General features: G+C 32.8%; 1 protein-coding gene across 6 annotated transcripts in view; it reads left to right on the top strand.

Annotated features, from left to right (window-relative positions):
* The window catches only part of LOC136026415 (coiled-coil domain-containing protein CG32809-like), a 330,704-nt gene extending 319,677 nt beyond the window's left edge, over positions 1-11,027 (top strand). For 4 of the 6 annotated variants that reach the window (XM_065702997.1, XM_065703006.1, XM_065702989.1 and 1 more), the window contains one exon: positions 7,398-11,027. In XM_065702997.1, coding sequence (XP_065559069.1) covers positions 7,398-7,925 — 528 coding nt within the window. In that variant the 3' untranslated portion in view covers positions 7,926-11,027. Of the gene's footprint in view, positions 1-4,444; positions 4,504-7,397 lie in introns of those variants that run through there. The other 2 variants (XM_065703023.1, XR_010617288.1) reach the window with 2 other exon arrangements.
* The last annotated feature ends 7,843 nt before the right edge of the window (positions 11,028-18,870 follow it).

Raw genomic sequence — 18,870 nt, 5'->3', positions numbered from 1 at the left:
CTTTAGACAATTAAGCTGAAATAATATCTGGCATACATTCCCCAGCATTTCGAAGCACATCTCCTTTTTGCTTTAATAATTCACTAAATAATTAATAATTCATTTAATAATTTCAATAATTCACTAAATTTAATAATTCATTTAATAATTTAATAATGACTGACGTTTTCAGTCAGTTTTTTCGTTATCTAACACCAATCCTTTAGCCTTATTAATATCTAGTTAAAGGAATATCATCTTTTTAACATCAATTTTGAACCCTCATCTATAGCACTGAACACTAAAATCCTCCCGAAATTCATTATTTTCGCGGTTATTCTTATTTACTAGATTCGAATCATCAGCGTAATCTTATTGAAGGTAATTTTCACGTTCATATTTTATGCAATACTTTTTCATAAGCTTTGCTGTGTTCCTTGTGACAAAGCCCATAAAAATAATACGTATTAACTGGGATAAGACAAGTTTAATACCTGATTCCATTCCGACTACAAAACTAACCTTGATTCTTACCTTTGCCACAGCAATTTTGTCCTCCCAACCAGCACTATCCACTTCATTATACTTATCTTGTAAACCATACAGGAGTAGGACATTCACTAATTGTTTCAGTCAGCGGAATCAAGTGCCTTTTAAAAATCTATAAGACTCAAGACAAACCGGTCTGATAGTTCAAAAACTTTCAACTTTTATTTTAAGATCCAACCACTGGTCAACTCATCTCCTCGTTTTCTCAAACCGCACTTCCTTTCTCGTAAAACTTCTTGTACAGCTTCTCTTATCTAGTAAACATCATCATTCTAAATAATTTGTTCCTAAGGAAAACAAGCAAATGTCTTTATAATTACATTGCTCACTTTTATGATCTTTATTGCAATTCGTTTAATTAAAGTATTCCTAAAATCTGTTGACACTTCATATTAAAAAAAAATAGTCATTATTTTTGGGTCCGTCTTTGAACACATTTCAAAGAAATCATTTACCATAGTATCCGCATCTGCCTATTTTCTTCGTCATTTCCTTCAAATTTATCAGGAGTTATCAAATTCTCAAAATTAAAACTTTTCTCTATTGAAAACTTTTGCTATAATGTTTGTGGCCCTCCTCCAGTCTTTAATTGAGACAAGTCTAGACCTACCACTTTATAATGTTAATACAATATCTTACTATTTACAGTTTTATTCATAGCCAGTAGCTCATAAATCCATATCTGATTGTATGATCTATCAGAAACTTCTTCTAAACGCTCCGCTTTCTTATACTGAGCTTCAAGGGTTTTTAGTAATACTCCTATCTGTTCTTATAAACTTTGTCCTTATGAGACATCTTAGGTTATTTTGGAAATTATTGACCTAAAATGATGCCATCCATTTTCTAGACTATCAAATTCTAAGCCCCATCAAAGTTAAAATTAACTGATACTTATATTTAATTTTTGTCTTTCATATTCGCTTCAGTTATGACATATTAATTCTGCGCTATGTGCAATTTCAGTAAAATTAAATATTATCTTGACTTGATTTTTTTATACTATAAGTAATACAGGTTGGTTTCACACTGCCAAAGTAAACTTATTCTATTGCTTTACCTAAAGTCAACAAGATTGTAAAATCACCTGATTGATGAATTATTTTCAGCCAACTAATCGTACTTTATTCTAAACTCTTACATGAAGTCACTTACATTATGAAATGGCAATGTGAAACAGCTACAAGTGGAACTGAATTTGTTCTTAAATGTTAATTTAAAACTAGCTCAATACTTTTTGATGCCAAAGGAAAAGCAGATGAATAGTTTTGCCTCAATATCAGAAACTATAAAAAGTGAGTATGGTACATCCTTAAATGTAAGGAAATCTAGCCAGGGATTTGATTGATTTATGAACCCACTTGATAGAAGACTGATAAGAATAAGCTAAACCTTATGACTGATAATGAAACATAAAGATTGATAAGAATTAGTACAGATTTTCTTCCGAAGCGAGAAAATGTGCACAAAAATAGGTGAAATAAAAACAGCTCATAGAAGAAGGAAAAAAAAATCATGATAACTGTTTTATTTTTGTTTTTGTTTGGCCTCCTCTTGTGGTGCAAAATAAAACTACTATCTTTTCAGTTTTAAAAAGTGGGACAGTTTTCCGAAATGGAATTTGCTTAGACTGGACTTAGTTAGTTTCGGCCTGAAATAAAGTGTTAACCATGAGCTGTCTTAAGCTGTCTAAAGTTAGCTCATTTTTAGCATTAAAGGAATTTCAAAAAGCAAAAAAATAATGTATATCAACAAAAGTAGCACATATTTCCTAATTTGAAAATTAAAGTTTGGACTATATACATTGATCTTAACATAAAGATTAATGCTAATTTAGGGTCACTTTAAACAAACTATGTCAGAAAAATATAGCCTGACCCTATTTTTGCAACTTCCTTGTCAATCCTAAGTATCTATCTTTTTTCCTTCTTTTCTTCAGGTCCTTAAGCTGATTTGAATACTAATACTTTTTTGTTAATCTCGGTGAATAATTCCTTTTCTGAACTAGTTACAACAGATGAAATTAATAATGCAGTTTTATTCCTCCCTCAGTTTTTTCTACTGTGAAAATTGTGTTTTATTCCCACAGCCTCTTTGCACCCGAATATAGCCTTGATTTGTGTAAGAAATTTTGTTGATTCTTTTGGACATTATATTTGTATTCATTCCTCGTGAGTAGTTTATGCGTAATGCCAAATAATACAAATGTGACAAAACAATTAAGCACAATCCACAGTAGTAGTAGTAGTAGGATGAGATGTATTTACTTGGATAGGGTGTTGAATGAGGAATAAAATGGTACTAGTTATTTTTTTTCTTTCGTTGTATCAATTTTAGAAAAAGAATCTTATGTAAAGACTAGTTACTTTTTTCTTCTTTTTTTTTTATTGTCTAAGAGTAATAATTTTTTTGTCTGAATGTGAAGGGAGTATTTTATGTATTTATAATATTATTTACATTTGGAATCACCTGAATAGTTCGTCGCAACCTCCATACGCACCAATCACTTAGCAGTTTGCTAATAATTTATTCAGGTATCTTGGTGCAAGATTCCAAGATCCCTTAGCGACACAAAAAAAATAATAATAATACAGTCTCCTTCCCCTTTCCGACCTCTATCCCTTACGTCTGAATATAGCCCTGGGATGCATACGAAAGTCTGTTAATTTTTGGTTTTGTTATTTTTTTTTATACTTATTTTTCATATATACTTTGCTTGTAATGCCAAATAATAACAATAAAAAAAACACAACAAAAAAACAACAAAAAAAAAGAGAAACTCAACCGTTGTAGCTGAAGGGTGAATTTGTTTTATTAGGGCAGCAAACATTTTATTTTGAAAGAGAGTTGAGTGCGGAATAAGATGATAAGCACCAATAATTTAGCAAAATACCTTGGTTATATCTTTGAAAGTGGCTTTAAATTTATATTGTTTGTTTAAGTAATAATTTCAGTCATTCCCATATTAAGAGGCCGGGTCAAATACTGTTTAATTGAGCCCCTTTACTATTACAAACGTTGATAGGAAATGGAGCCTCTGAAACTTCAATCACGTACATTATAATAAGAAAATCGAATTTGTGTATCTTATCCGGGGCATGACGGGTTCCTTCAGGATAAAAAAAAAATATGCACGAGTTTGCGTTAAGTGGGTAGATTAGAAAGTCATTTTCTATAAGTGTTGCATATATATAAGTGTAGTAAGTGCTGTATTTTCCCCTATAAGCTAAAAATGCACGAGTGTTTGTTAAATGGGTAGATTAGAAAGTCGTTCTATGTAAGTACTGCATATATGTACTGCTAATGAATAATTTTCTGTATTTTTTGGATATAAAGGCATTTAGTTATGGTAAAAATTGACCAACAGAATAATATTGAGAAATACACGATAATTTGCAGATAAAAAGAATATGTGTGGAGGGAGGTTCTTTTGAAAAGATTCATTCTGTGTATTTCTTGTCATGGATTTTTTATAAGTATATAAGTTACGTTTTATGAAGTTCAGGTTAAAAGAATCGGAAGATAATTTGGGGTTCCAATTTAAAAACATCTAAAAAGATATGAAAAACCAGAAAAGCTGTAAATTGTGTTGTTTTAAGGGATGAAATTGGAAGGCAACAGATTTCTAAATTGCCTCATATTCCACATAATGCAAAGATCCTAATTAAATGTTTATTAGACATATTTTTTCAACCAAAAATGTCAGTATATCCAAAAATACAATAATTATTATTTGATTTTAGTTTGATTGTTTGGTGGCGATTTAATTTTACACTTTAAAACCAAACTATCTTTTCTTGCTCTTTTCTGTCAACACTGTGATAGAAGTTACTCAGCCAAATTTCCTAGAAAACAATAGGCGTTTGACTTCTTTGCCAAGTAACAAGGGTTTTGCATTTTATTCTTCTTCTTCTAGAGGAACAAGCACATGTGGCGATGGAGTTCCAACTTCAAGTCTGTCGTCAATAGCCACGAGTAATTTTGATTTTTGAATTACTTATTAAACTCGTATTTTTGCTGGTATTTGTTGTACCAACCTTCATTTCTTAATCTTGCAAGCCCTTCACACTCCGAATCTTTCCTTGCATGCTGCAAGCTAATAGCTTTGCTTCAAACTCGAAACTATCGACTTTATTCGAAGTTTTTCCTTTGCTGTGTATTCTTCTTCCCAGTTTCTATTCTTTATTTACTATTCTTTAGTTTATTCGTGTAGTTACTATTCTTTAGTTTCTATTCTTTACTTCTTAGACGTTGCTTTCCTTTGATCTAGATTGTTATTAATAATATACAAGGTAGAATAGTATTTATCAATGTTCCTTTAATTTTTTTTATTGTTATTTAATTAGCCAGTAAAAACATTTGACATAGTTAACAGCAACGTAAATGTAGATGAACTGAATTTACTGCCATAACTTGACACGAAGTGAATTAAAAGGAAGCTGCTGAAGACTTAACATTATATTTTTAAAATAACTTTTTGAGGACGGCCAAAAATATTTTTTTAACCTTATTGTCTCTTACATTATTAATAAGGATACTGAATCCATTTGGAGCATCATATATGCCCCTAGATAAGGTAATGGAAGATTTTACTAAGACATTTGCACAATTTGGAAATCTTTCTTATTTATTACTTGTTTTAATATTATATAGTTCTATTTAACTTAAATTGAAAGAATGTATTACTAAAAATAAAAAAAAAATGCGCGAAAATCTGATGTCCTACATTGCCATTCATTTTTGCTCTGCATTAGCGCCATCTATTGTATTGCTTGTGAATCTTCAATCTAGTACTATTTTAATCCGCTTGGTAGAGTAAAGTTTGCTTTATTGCATTCTCTTTTTTTTATATTCAGCTAAAATATTAAAAATGGTTTGTTCGGCATTCTTTGACTCAAAGAATGCCTTGGTATCTCTAGAGCCATGTTTTAATTCGCATCTCTGATGACACAACAAGGAATTTAGTCGTTTTCTTTGGTTCTCTGTTAACATGGCGGATGAACGATTCAGAAAATATTGACATCATATCGAAATTTTCTTTGAAAACAGAAAAAGAAGGCTTGTCGGTTTTCCTTGTTGACTTTAAAATTATAAATTGAAGCAACAAATTCAACATTGAAGCCAAATTGATGAAATGTATTAAAAAAAAATTGGTACATTTGTGGTCAAGGGTGTTAAGAAGCATAGGACTAATTTACTAATGATAAGCTGACAGTTTGGTGAATTAACCATTAAAGGGTATTATAGTATTATAGTTGGAAACTACTACCAAAAATTGCGTTTGATACAGTATTCCAAGTCGGCAAAAAAAGAAATAAAATAAATGTTAAAGAAGTAAATGTTGAATGATGTCAACTGTGACCAGACTCACTTACCTCCTATGAATGCATCTGGTTACGAGACCGGTAGATATACATTTACTGGAATTTTTGGGATTCTTGGAATTTTCTGACTTGTTTTTTTTTCCGAAAAGTATGAAATATGTTCTTGTTTTTCTGGAATTACATATGATTAATATCAGAACATACTTAAAAGGAGAAAAATACTCAAGTTTTAATACACCGTAAAGCCCATTTACTGATGAAGTTTTATTTTGCTATTAATAAGCTTTAACAGACACCTTGGCTTGTTTAGAAACCCATTATCACCTGATGCTTTAAACAAGGCTTTATTGATTATTTCAATGATCATGTCTTCTAAGGTCATGATCTTCTGTTTTCATCTCTTTAGGCGACCATTACGAAAGGAAAGCTTTAGCCTCGCTCAAACCGTTTGAATTTGGTTTAATAATAGTCATAAATGATAGCTAAGTCTTTATTATGGGCCAATTTGGGTGCATCTAATTCTGTAAATTAGTATTCACTCGTAGTTAACAAAATGCCATTGGGTTTAATTTATACTAAAATTGTGAAGGGGGGTGGGCGTGGTTCTATCCAACCATACTAACTCAATCAAATTATTTTACTTAGTTCACTGATGTTCACTTCAAAATATAGTAATATTATTTGTGGAAAGTGGAAAATCACAGATGTTCATTTTAAAATTATTAAAACATCATTTATGGAAATTTATAAGTGGAAATTACAAAGAAATAAATGTAAATTTTCTATCATTCTAATGGAATTATCTCCAAGTAAAATTCAGAAACTGTTTGCCACACCATATATTGTAACTTTTTATCACTTAAACACTCTTCTGACATTATATGCATGACCTACAAAAAGGCAAAAATGAAAAAAATGAAGAAAATAAAAGGGCAAAGCCAAACGAGGATAATTTTCAGCTTGTAAGTAATTTTTTTCATTTAATCACTGACTGAAAATTACCCTTTTTTCATTTGTCCTTTTGTTTAATTTATATTTTTCGTTCTTTATTTTTTGTATGAAAAGTTGTTTTTTCCTCTTTGGATTTTGTGGCTGCGGTAAGGTTACCTCTTACATCATATTTACGTTATTTTTTGCACTTTGTTACATGCCCTGCATCAATGTCCTTCTGACCTACAGTAATATTATTGAATTTTATTTCTTCTAAAATTGTCTTGGAAAAAAAAAGCCCCTAGTTCTTTCTAGTGCCAATGTGCCAATTTGATCACATTACAGCTTCATAGAAACACGTTTCAAAATTTTAGCATTATTTGTGGACAATCGTATAAATGAAGATTCCAAATAAACAAAATGGAACCTAAATAAAATGTTATTTAGATAAATAGTTAAACAAATTGTTTTTGATTTATTTCTTTCCTAACCTCTTCAATTTATACTTTTTCCCAATTCAATGTAGCTGAAATTAACGATAGACTTTGAAACGATATTTAACTTTAAACGATATTTACAATCGAAGGGTTTTTTGAAATTTTTATTTTACTCTAGGGAGACGCTTCAACCCGGAGTGGCAAGGGCAGACAGCATTGGAAATCCGAAACCGATGCTCGGACTCGGGCTCAGAACACGCTCGATGATTTATTGAACCAATTGAAAAATATTAGTACTGATACCGAAATAACTCCTTGTTCGTCTCCAAAACTACCACAAAAAGGAAACATACGAAATCCACCCCCTCATCCACCAAGAAGACCCAGGTTTCAGCCCGACAGAACTTCAAGTCCCACTAATAAGCTAGTCATGACTGGTATTCGAGTTTTACCTTCAGCTGCTTCACCAGTGGCCAGAGAACAGCTATCGAGCACCAGCTCAAGCACCGAAAGTATTGACTCTCAAAACGGTGTGCTGATTTCGAGAAGATTATCCATGAAGGATCATGATAATAAAAAAAGAGAACCAGAAATATATGATTTTGGAAAAGAAGCAATAGCTACTACTAAGCCTATTTCAAAAGTTGAGCCAAATTCTGTCAAGAAAATTGAAGAAAAGACATGGGCGGAGACAGACATAATTTAAATGTGTGTGTTTTGGCCTAAACGATTTGTTTAATATTATTATTATTATTTTTGTAAGTTTATATTGGCCAAGCATTATGTATAATGACAAATTAATCTCTTAGTTCGTGCATATTTTGTGTCCAAAACCAAAAGTATGTCCGATTTTTTTGTAAATTACATACCATTCTCCAAACAGCCTTCTGGAAGATTTCCATCGACTGAGGGACTTCAAATTTACACGTGACCAGGACTTTGTACCAAGTGCAGAACGTTGTGATTTTTAAAGAAAATGTAAGGTTTATACAAAAAAAAATTTCGTGAAACCACGCATAAAGGTAATATTTGAGATAATTGCCAAAATCTGTTTCCAAAAATATTTTCTAAAGAAGGAACAGAAGGAAAATGTATGCGCAATGACCCTTTGATTAGCCTGCTCCATATTACCCTTCTAATTCTCTCACTGACAACAGATTCGGATACTGTTTCTGTCGATTATGTCAAATATGTGAAAGTATAAGTTTTGACTTCTAGACCTATAACTGACGATGTGACTGAAGACTTTTTCAGTATCTCCCCGTGCCCTTTAAAATTTATGTCTCCCCACTCTTTTTTTATACTTAAAACTTCTATACAAAATAGAGGAATAGATACGTATATTAACAAAAAGGTGTATTTACCCAATAGATAGCTGGGGGAAACACGCCTAAGGCGACAATATTCAGTACCTTTTATCCAAAATTATATTTTGTCTATTTGCCCAAATAGAGCCATATTATGCAGCTACATATCTTAGTCACTTTTTCACACCGTTGCTCCTAAAATTAAGATGGCTTCTATTTATGCCAAACGGTCCGTGGTGACGGACTGTAACTAAGGGGTAAATCAGCTCAATAACAAACGAAGCTCTTAAAAATGAAATTTTGATAGCAATAGATGCTTCAAAAGAATTGGCCTATTCCAAATGTATAAAGTTCGTTAAGTTTAATGCTGCCCATCAACTTCGAGCCTGAGAAAATCTGCCCAAATTTTTAAAAAGGGGAAGAGAATACCCCTAAGGAATCAAGCAATCTTAATGAGAATCACACAATCAGATTTAGCTTATCAGAGAACCATGATGTAGAGGTTTCATGCTACTATATACAAAAATGTAGAATTTTACATTTCTTGCTAGAAGAAAGATCACGGATCTGTCTTTATTTTTTTTTCAGGGGTGATCGTTTTGAACCAGTAATTCTAGAAGTGCAGGAAACGGTTCATTTGATCAACATCAAAAGTTCTGGTGCCCTTTTTAATTGAACAAAGCAATTGGAGGGTACTAACCCTACCCCTCCTATGCCCTCTTTTTCCCACATAGATTTGATCAGAATTTAGAGATAGCCATTTGATTCAGCATAGTTTAAATATTTGATAATTACACCTATGGGGATGACATGACCCCCCTCCATAGGCTTTGGGGAAAAGGTTGTAAGTTACAGAGTTTGCCCAATGTTCACAAATAGTATTTGTTATTAAGAAGAATAAGAAAATTGTTTGGGGGTACTTTCTGTGTGGGGTTTATTTTCCACGGAGATATTTTTTGTGGAAAGGTGATTTTCTGTTAGGAATTTTTCAGGCGACATTTTACACTGGATTTGAAATATCCTGGCATAATTTGAAAAACGGCCAGAAATTAAATAAGTAAAGCGAGTTTTTTCAAATGAAAGTAAGGATCAACTTAAAACGCAGAAAAATTAACCTGTATATCAAGGGGGCAGCCCCTTACTCTGTCCTCTGTCTTTAAAGAAAAGTTGAACTTTTGTCGCAATTGTTTATGAAAGAATGCTTAAACACAAGGGCCGTTGAAATTGAATGATACATATTTTAAAAGAGCTTAAATATTTTGCGTGAAGAGTGAGAGTTGAGGAAGGGCAGTCCTCCCTCATATTCTAAATAATTTCTGTTAGTTTTAAGTTTTAATAGTGCTATTTAATGTCAGCTGAAAAAACTTGTTTTATTTATTCCGTTAATAAAGTGGTGACAGATATTGATAAATATCATGTAGATAGAACACTTTAGAATCAGTTTGAAACAAAAGTTCCTTCAATCCTTAAATTAGTTGAAATTAGCATAGAAGAACTCAACATATGCTGAATGGTGACTAACTGAAATCTGCTAGGTAAACAGTTGTCGAGCATGAGGATCTAGTGGTTATCCCAGCTGTTAATAGAAGCAAATATTTAACACAAGACCTTCAAATTAAGATATTCAAATTAACGAAAGTCCTACAACGGTTTCCATGTGAAAGCCTTAGAGACCAATTGCAGCAGTAATGTGATTAATTTCAATTAAATGTGAAAATAATCTTTTAGTTTTGGACACAATGTTCTATACCGTAAGTTTATGTTAAAAAATGCATATCTTTAAATATTCAATTGCTTTTTTTTAGAAATTAACAAAATATGAGTGCACTTTAGAGCGTTTTGTTTCTATTTTGATTGCGCGAATTTATTATGCGTTATTATTTTAATTCCTTGCTTAAAAGTTTTTGCATCAATCTAAAGTTTTTTAATTTTATTTATCTCCCTAGATAAAATTTTTTAGTGGGCTAGTTTCTCCCTTAGTTTTAAAGACCTCAAGATGAGATACCTTAACCAAAGATGGAGCAATTCTGGGTCCCTTAAAAATGGAACTTTAAAAAGGAGGCTTTACCCTTTTAGGTTTTATAAAATTACAACTTTGACGTTATTTTCTATTCGAGTTTATTTCTCCAGTTAATTTTCTAATAAATACCAGCACATAAATTATCCCTTTTCTGGTGATGATGCTTAGAATGAAGTGTGAATCATCTCGAACTTGAATTTGTTAGTCAAATTTAGCTTTGCCATACTTTTTGAGATAAAATTGAATATAGTATTACTTTTACATCTGTATATTTCAAGCAACTTTAGCCTCACATAAAGAAAATAATGGCTCATATTATTCGTGTAAATTACAGTTCCCTCTATTCCTTACTAATCGATCCTTCACTTATCTAGTCCCCTTATTAATCTCCTGGTTAATCAATGATGATAGTTTAAGATAAATTTATTTCTGTGTTTCATTTTAAAGGCTATCAAAATAAAGCATTAAAGATACCTTCGAATCCATGTTTTTGTTTAAGTCATTAGGTACCATGTCTTATTCTGTCTTGAATTTCCCTGGAACGGATATAGTTTTTATGTTTCCTTTTACATTTTTACGTCTGTATAGTGCAAATTTTGAAAGCCATATTTGTTAGATGAGAAAGCAGTTTTTCTTTTAAGGTCATCTTTTAGATTATATTAAAAAATAATTATCTATTTGAAAGTAAAGAGCCATGTTAAAACTAAAAATGAACAAAGGCTAGCATAGATTTCGTCAGGGCAACTACACAGCTGGAGGGGTGAAGGGAGACTTACATTATTCAGTAGAAGCCTATGCTTACACTCAATCCTGATAATTGATTTAAGGGTAAAATGTTCTCTTGATTAGGGTACTCTGATTCTGGCTAGACTAATATGTCCCCCATTTAACTCCGGGTAACATTACCAACTGCTTTAATTAGACTTCAGCTAACAAAACATATATGGCCCAGGGTCAATTGCACTGGGTCTCCAATTTACAAAACTATAAAGTTGCTATCCGTAACTCGAATCAACAATGGCCTAAAATTTTAATTTAGTAAAGCACAAGTTTGTATTTTTCATAGCAAGGAAGGATTAAATGCTAAAAATTGCAAATGTAATGGGTACCTTTGTGCCTACCTCCCTCCCAAATTAAAAAAGGACGAGATTATTATAGCTATTTAAGTGTTTTAATTCAAGTATTGTGTCTTGTTAATGCAATTTCAAGAATTTTCCCTTACCCCTCACATAGAAGATTTGAGGCTGCAAATGAAATTCCTGGTCATGGCAAAAAAGGATGGGAAGCAGATTAAAAGGGACAAGAAAAGTCAAATTTTGCTTCAGCAACCCCACGGCCATATTTTCATCGGCGGTTGAGAAAACATTGATTTTTTTTTTGGGGGGGGGGGAAGCTTTCAGTTCACTTTTTGTGTCAAATTGGAGTTGAAGATTGGTTTTCTTCACTTACAAAACCATATTTTAAATAAATAAGAAGTTCAAGTATAAGTTCAGAAAGAAATTTAATATTTATTTTGTTTTTAAAAAATCTGTTTTAGTATAGCACTAAATAAAAAAAGTTTTTCCAAATGAAATTAAGGAGTTGTATATAAATTGAAAGTTAAACTTTTAATTTTGAATTTTAAAAAGTTTGATATATAAAGTGAAATAGAGCTTCCTAATCAGTTACACTAAAAACTACCTTGTTTAAACCAAGATAAATTGTTCCTTTCTCTAGACCAAATGAAAAGGCTATAGTCTGTAAAGGACTTTGAGCTATCAAACAGTTTGTGGTAACGAACTGAAGTAAGGAGCGACTCGGCTCAATAGTAACCAAAACTGTAAAAAATAGAATTTTGATACCAGTAGTCACATTAAAAGAATCGCATTTATATGTTGATTCTAAATATACAAGTTTCAGTAAATTTACCCATCAAAAGATACGTGCCTGAGAAAATTTGCCTGATTTTAGAAAACAAGGGAAAACACCCCCTAAAAGTCATGGAATCTTAAAGAAAATCACAGCATTAGATTGAACGCATCAGAGAAACCCTACTGTAGAAGTTTCAAGCTCCTATCTACAAAAATGTGGACTTTTGTATTTTTTCCCAGAAGACGGTTCACGGATGCGTATTTATTTGTTTGTTTGTTTTTTTTTCCAAGGGTGATCGTATCGACTCAGTAGTCCTAGAATGTCGCAAGATGGTTCATTCTAACGGAAATTAAAAGTTCTAGTGACCTTTTTAAGTGACCGAAAAAATGAGAGGGCACCTAGGCCCCCTCCCACGCTCATTTTTAAACTGAAAGTAAGGAACAGCATTAAAACTTAGCATAAAACGTACAGAAATTATTACGCATATAGGGTTCACCTCCTCCTAATTCCTCGCTCTTTACGCTAAAGTGTTTATAGTAATTTCGACTATTTATTCTACGGCCTTTGTAATTTAGTGTAAAGAGTGAGGTGTTGACGAGGGGGAGACATATATGTAATAAAAACATACGAATATAGAAATTCGTTACGTAAGTTATTTCGTATGTTGTATATATTTTTTACTTATAAAAAGGTTCGTAAAAAATTAAAAGTTCTGGTTGCTTTTTTAAGTAGTAAAAGGTTGGAGGAAAACTAGGTCTCCTCCCCCGCTCCCTTTTTTCTCAAAATCGTATATGAGAAAGGCATTTAGCAAAAAAAAAATCGAATTTCATTTTAATTATTCATGTGCAGAGAGCCAAAATCAAAACATGCATTAATTCAAAAACTTTCAAAAATTAAATAAAAAAAAATTTCTTTAACTGAAAGTAAGGAGCTTATTATTAAAACTTAAAACGAACAGATATTACTTCTTATATGAAAGGAGCTGTTTCCTCCTCAACGCTCTGGTCTTTACGCTAAATTTTTACTGTTTTAAAAAGTAGAGTTGAGAGAAAAAGTCAAACCTTAGCGTGAAGAGCGGGGCGTCGAGGAGGGAACAGCCCATTTCATATACGGAGAAATTTCTCTTCGTTTTAAGTTTTAATGTTGCTCCTTACTTTCAGATATAAAAACTATTTTTTTTATTTAATTTCTGAACGTTTTTGACTTAATGTATGTTTTGAGTTTGGCTCTCCGAGCATAAATAATTAAAACAATATTTGTATATTTATTTTTTTGGCTAAATGGCTTTCTATAGTTTTAATCGGAAGATTTTCGGAAAAAGGAGTTAGGGAGGAGGCCTAGTTGCCCTCCAGTTTTTGATTACTTAAAAAGGCATAACGAAGTATACAGTTATTCTTTCCCCTGTGGTTGTTTCAACATCCAGAAATCTAAGAATAGGCTCTTCGATAGTACCCATTTCTTTGTTTGTCGTCCTTAATACCACAGATAGCAGCTCAATCATAGAAACACCCCTAGTGCAGTTCAGGATAATTGCGTTAATAGTCAGGATATTTGTTGTTAATTACCTTTTTTTACTCTTAATATGGCATCATCAGCCGAATTGAATCCTTTTATATGGGTTTTTCCAAATTAATGGTCTTTAGCATCTACGTTGTTTGGGAATCGGTTGAGGTACTCTTTTAATTTGTGATCTGGTTTAGTGATTAATTTAAAAAAAAAATGTATGAAATTACAATTTGTGTTACACCTTTTTATGGGAAGCTAAATAATATGCAATCGCTAGGAGTTTTTCCAAGATGTTTTTGCATTATTTTGGCTCTTCAATCAGTTGGTCTATAGTTTCCCTTGATTTTATGCGTTTCTGTAAATTCCCACCACTTTAGAACATATTCTTTTTGGGTTTTACCGAAATGATCCTTTTATACGGTTTATATTGAGGGACTTTGTCCTAGGGAGCAAATCAAATACAATGGGAGAGCGCGGAATCAAATGGGGAAGTAAAATTTTCCTGGAGTTAGACTGTACTGATAATTACAAATTAATATTAAGAAGACGAAGTCGCTAAGGCTAGGAAAAAGTGGAGATGAAAATGTGAGGCTGGGTAACGAAAAGACTAATTAATTGAATAGTAATTTATGAATGGATTCATCCTGGATGAATTTATTCATCCAGGATGAATAGATATTAGAAGGCCCAAGGTGTTTTTTTCAGAGTTGGAAAAGTTTACAAGAGTAGGAATACAAGTCTGTGAAACAAGATTAGAGTATTGGAAGCTAAAGTGATGACACTGGTCAAGGATGATTCTGAAGTATAGGTGCTCCAAAAACGGAGGAAGATTTTTTAGAATTTTTTCAGAGATATTGCCTACGGATTATTATGGGTATCCGACTGACTGACTGTGTTTCAAATAGTGGGCTGAACGAAAACTGTCGTTAAATGCCACTTTCTAAGGCTATAATGAAAGGAATTTTGAAATGGCTATGGCACGGTCTGTGGATGAAGGATATGAGATTGCCAAAGATTGCCCTATTTGTAAAACCGTCTAGGGCTGAACGGAAAGCGGGTTATCCTTGATTGCGGTGGGAGAATGTTGCATGGAACTATGTCAGGGAAATAGAAACTTCCTGGGTGGGTGTGAAGAGAAAGGCTTTGGACAGTTGGGGATGGAAGAGGAGCGTGCGTAACTGCCTTGGCCTTAGGCGGCATGGTCCTGTAGCAAGTTGGTGTCTGTAGTAGTAGTGGTAATAGTAGTTTAGAATTATATTTCTGTAATTCCTATCGCTTGTATCTTCGTCTGAACTCAGAACATTTGACGAAGTGGGCCTACTTGAAAATACACGGCAAGTAAAGAGGTATACGATTTTTTTTTGTTTCAGAGTTAATTAACTGTCACCTTTTTTGTCGCTCACTGTTTGTTAAGTGTATGGCGCAGTTATTATTTCTATGATTAAGGCCACTGCCGTTTTTCGGAAAAGCAATATTGGTCAAAATAACAGAACCCTTTTCAGCAATGGGGTTTAGTTAGCTGAAAATGTAATAATTGACTGGACCATAATTAAAGATCACAAACTTTACAATTTTATTCCTTTACACCAGCCTATAGCTAAATAGTTACGCCTTTTTTTCGTTACCAGTAGTATGGAAGACAGGTTTGGCTCATTTTCACTAAGATTCTCTTCAACTAAAAAACTTAGTAAGTGAACTCCAAGCCTATCCTGGTAAGTCATTCTTCTAATCAATATACAACGAACACACACTTTGATTGAAACCTGTAGAAAACAAGTTTGCTACAAAACGACCATAAAAAATGCGTTAGCTTGCGATGACGACGATCAATATATCTATATATATAAAAATAAGTTGTCTGTATGTGTGTGTCGAGTGACGTCACGTTTGTGTGTCGACTGACGTCATGTTTGTCGACTGACGTCATTATAAGGATTGAGCTGTATGCGTCATGAAGATGTTTGTTGACTGACGTCATGTTTGTCAACTGATGAAATTACATACCGGGACACCGGGACACAAATGACGACCGGGACACAGGGAATATAAATGACGACCGGGAACCTCAAAGAGAAATTACAGACTGGGACACCCGGACACAAATCACGACCGGGACACAGGAAATATAAATGACGACCGAGACACAGGGACACAACTAAAACGGGGATGCCGGGGGCACAGGCAGGATATATAAATGACGACCGGGACAAAGGGATCGTTGGAATAGAAATTACACACCGGGACACAAATGACGACCGGGGACACCGGGACACGGGGAATATAAATGACGACTGGGACACAGGGACACATCAATAGAAAAATGAGGTATAGATCTGAATACGGATTGTTTTTCCCATGGACAATTATATGTTGCATGTTCAAGAGTCAGTGAACCTGACAAACTATTTATATGCACAGACAATGGGACAGCGAAGAATGTTGTATATTCGCATGTTTTACGTAGTTAAAAACATATATTATATATATATATATATATATATATATATATATATATATATATATATATATTATATATATATATATATATATATATATATATATATATATATATATATATATATATATATATAAATATGTCTATATTTATTCACAGGTGGGACACAGGGACACAACTACAATGGCACGTAACTAATATGGCGCGTAACGACTTACGCGCGCGGGGGGTTTGGGGGGCGCTAAGCCCTATATATATATATATATATATATATATATATATATATATATATATATATATATATATATTATATATATATATATATATATATATATATATATATATATATATATATATATATCTATATATATATAAAATAGTTGTCTGTCTGTGTGTCTGTCTGTGGATCAGGTGACGTCATGTTTCTGTGTCAGCTGACGTCATGAAGTTAGTTGTCGTCATTTTTGCTATGACGGTGACGTCATTAAAGATATTTAAGACATATATGTTCACGTAGAAATCTATAATGTTTAAGTTTAAAATGACTGATGAACTTACAATGGCAAAAGCCGATGAAGATGCTCAAAGAGTCTATGCCAAAAAACTTGCTGCTGATAGAGAAAGTCAGAAAAGAAAGCGTGCCGAGGAATCAAAAGAACAGCAAGGAAACAGGCTTGAGGCTAAAGAACGCAAAACCGCGCAGTTAGATGAAGATCCACCTGGACAGCGAGAGTCAAAACATATCAAAACTGAAAATGATAGCGATGATGATTGGGTTTAGGATTTTGACTCGGATAAGGTCATCAATGCCTACCAGATTTTAGTTAAAAAAACAAAGGTTCGGCGATATGTATTTCATAGTGAAGCTGAAAAATAAAGAAGAAAAAGAAAACTGAAAAAGAAAAAATGTAATAAACTAAAAAATACTAAAAAGAAAAAACACTCAAGAGAAATTACAGACCGGGACACAAATGACGACCGGGACAAAGGGAATATAAATAACGACCGGGACACTCAAAGAGAAATTACAGACTGGGATACCGGGACACAAATGACGGCCGAGACACAGGGAATATAAATGACGACCAGGACACAGGTATTTAAGAATATCGTTCAAAGACAAATTTTTAATTGTAAGAAGACCGTTGAAAGAGAAATTTCTAATTGTAAAATGACTGAAGAACCTACAATGGCAACGGTACCATCATCGAAGTAGATAACCAGTGGGTTGTTCATATTCCCTATTAGTGCGAAACGTCAACCCAAGTCAAATTCGTGCATTGTTTGGCATCATTTTAACAACTTGCTCTCCATCAGCTCCTACAGAGTTATGGGAAAAATATAAGTCAAAAATGTCGAAGATATACTCCATCGAAAACAGTTAGAGACGTCAGATATGACTTTTGATTTTACATCAGAAATTTATAACTACACTTTAGTTATTATAGAAGATTTGTGCGTACGTATGGCAAACAAACCTCTTCAGGATTTGGGAATGCCTTCACCTAACCGTATCGCTGCTGTTTTCGACATGTCTAGAATTGGATCGTGAAAAAAGTTACAGTACGAATGATCTATTGTCGTATGTACAAAATAACATTTCCAAGTTAACGTCGGAACAAAAAGACATTTATGATACGATAGACTCAACTTCAGGACGTATACAACTACCTGCTGATTTCTGTAATTTAGTGACGTCCAAAAATTAATTGATTGAAAAAGTATTTCCGAATATTCTAAAATATTATGAAATAATAAATGGCTAAGTGAAAGAGCGATTCTCGCACCCAAAAATCTATATAAAAACGAGTTGTGTGTATGCATGTTGGTTGTTTGTAAAAAGAGCGTTTGCATATGACGTCATTATTAGTGCATACGGCTTTGTATATGCACAGACAATGGAAAGCCAAGAATGTTGTATATTCGCAATTTTTACGTAGTTTAACTCCTGCAGACGAAATGAATGCTTGCCTGAAAAATTCTAATTTATGGGCACACGTAAAAATATTAAAATTAACTACAAATATGCGTGTCCGATTGCAAAACGATGACTCTGGTCAAACATTTTCAGATCAATTGCTGGCAATTGGAAACGGAAAGCTCCAGTAGTGGGGAAAGCCAAAAATGTTGTATATTCGCAATTTTTACGTAGTTTGAAACACATATATAAATCTATCTTTATTCACAGGTGGGACACAGGGACACAACTACAATGGCACGTAACTAATATGGCGCGTAATGACTTACGCGCGCGGGGGGCTTGGGGGGCGCGAAGCGCCCCACCAACTAGGTGTTGGGGTGCGCGAAGCGCCACCCCAACAGCTAGTATATATATATATATATATATATATATATATATATATATATATATATATATTATATATATATATATATATATATATATATATATATATATATATATATATATATATATATATATATATATATATATATATATATATATATATATATATATACTAGCTGTTGATATGATATATATATACTAGCCAAC

Source organism: Artemia franciscana, chromosome 1 (genome assembly GCF_032884065.1).
Source record: "Artemia franciscana chromosome 1, ASM3288406v1, whole genome shotgun sequence".
NCBI classification, from domain to species: Eukaryota; Metazoa; Arthropoda; class Branchiopoda; order Anostraca; family Artemiidae; genus Artemia; species Artemia franciscana.
Note: the sequence above shows the minus strand (reverse complement) of the source record. Positions and strands in the feature narration are given on the sequence as shown.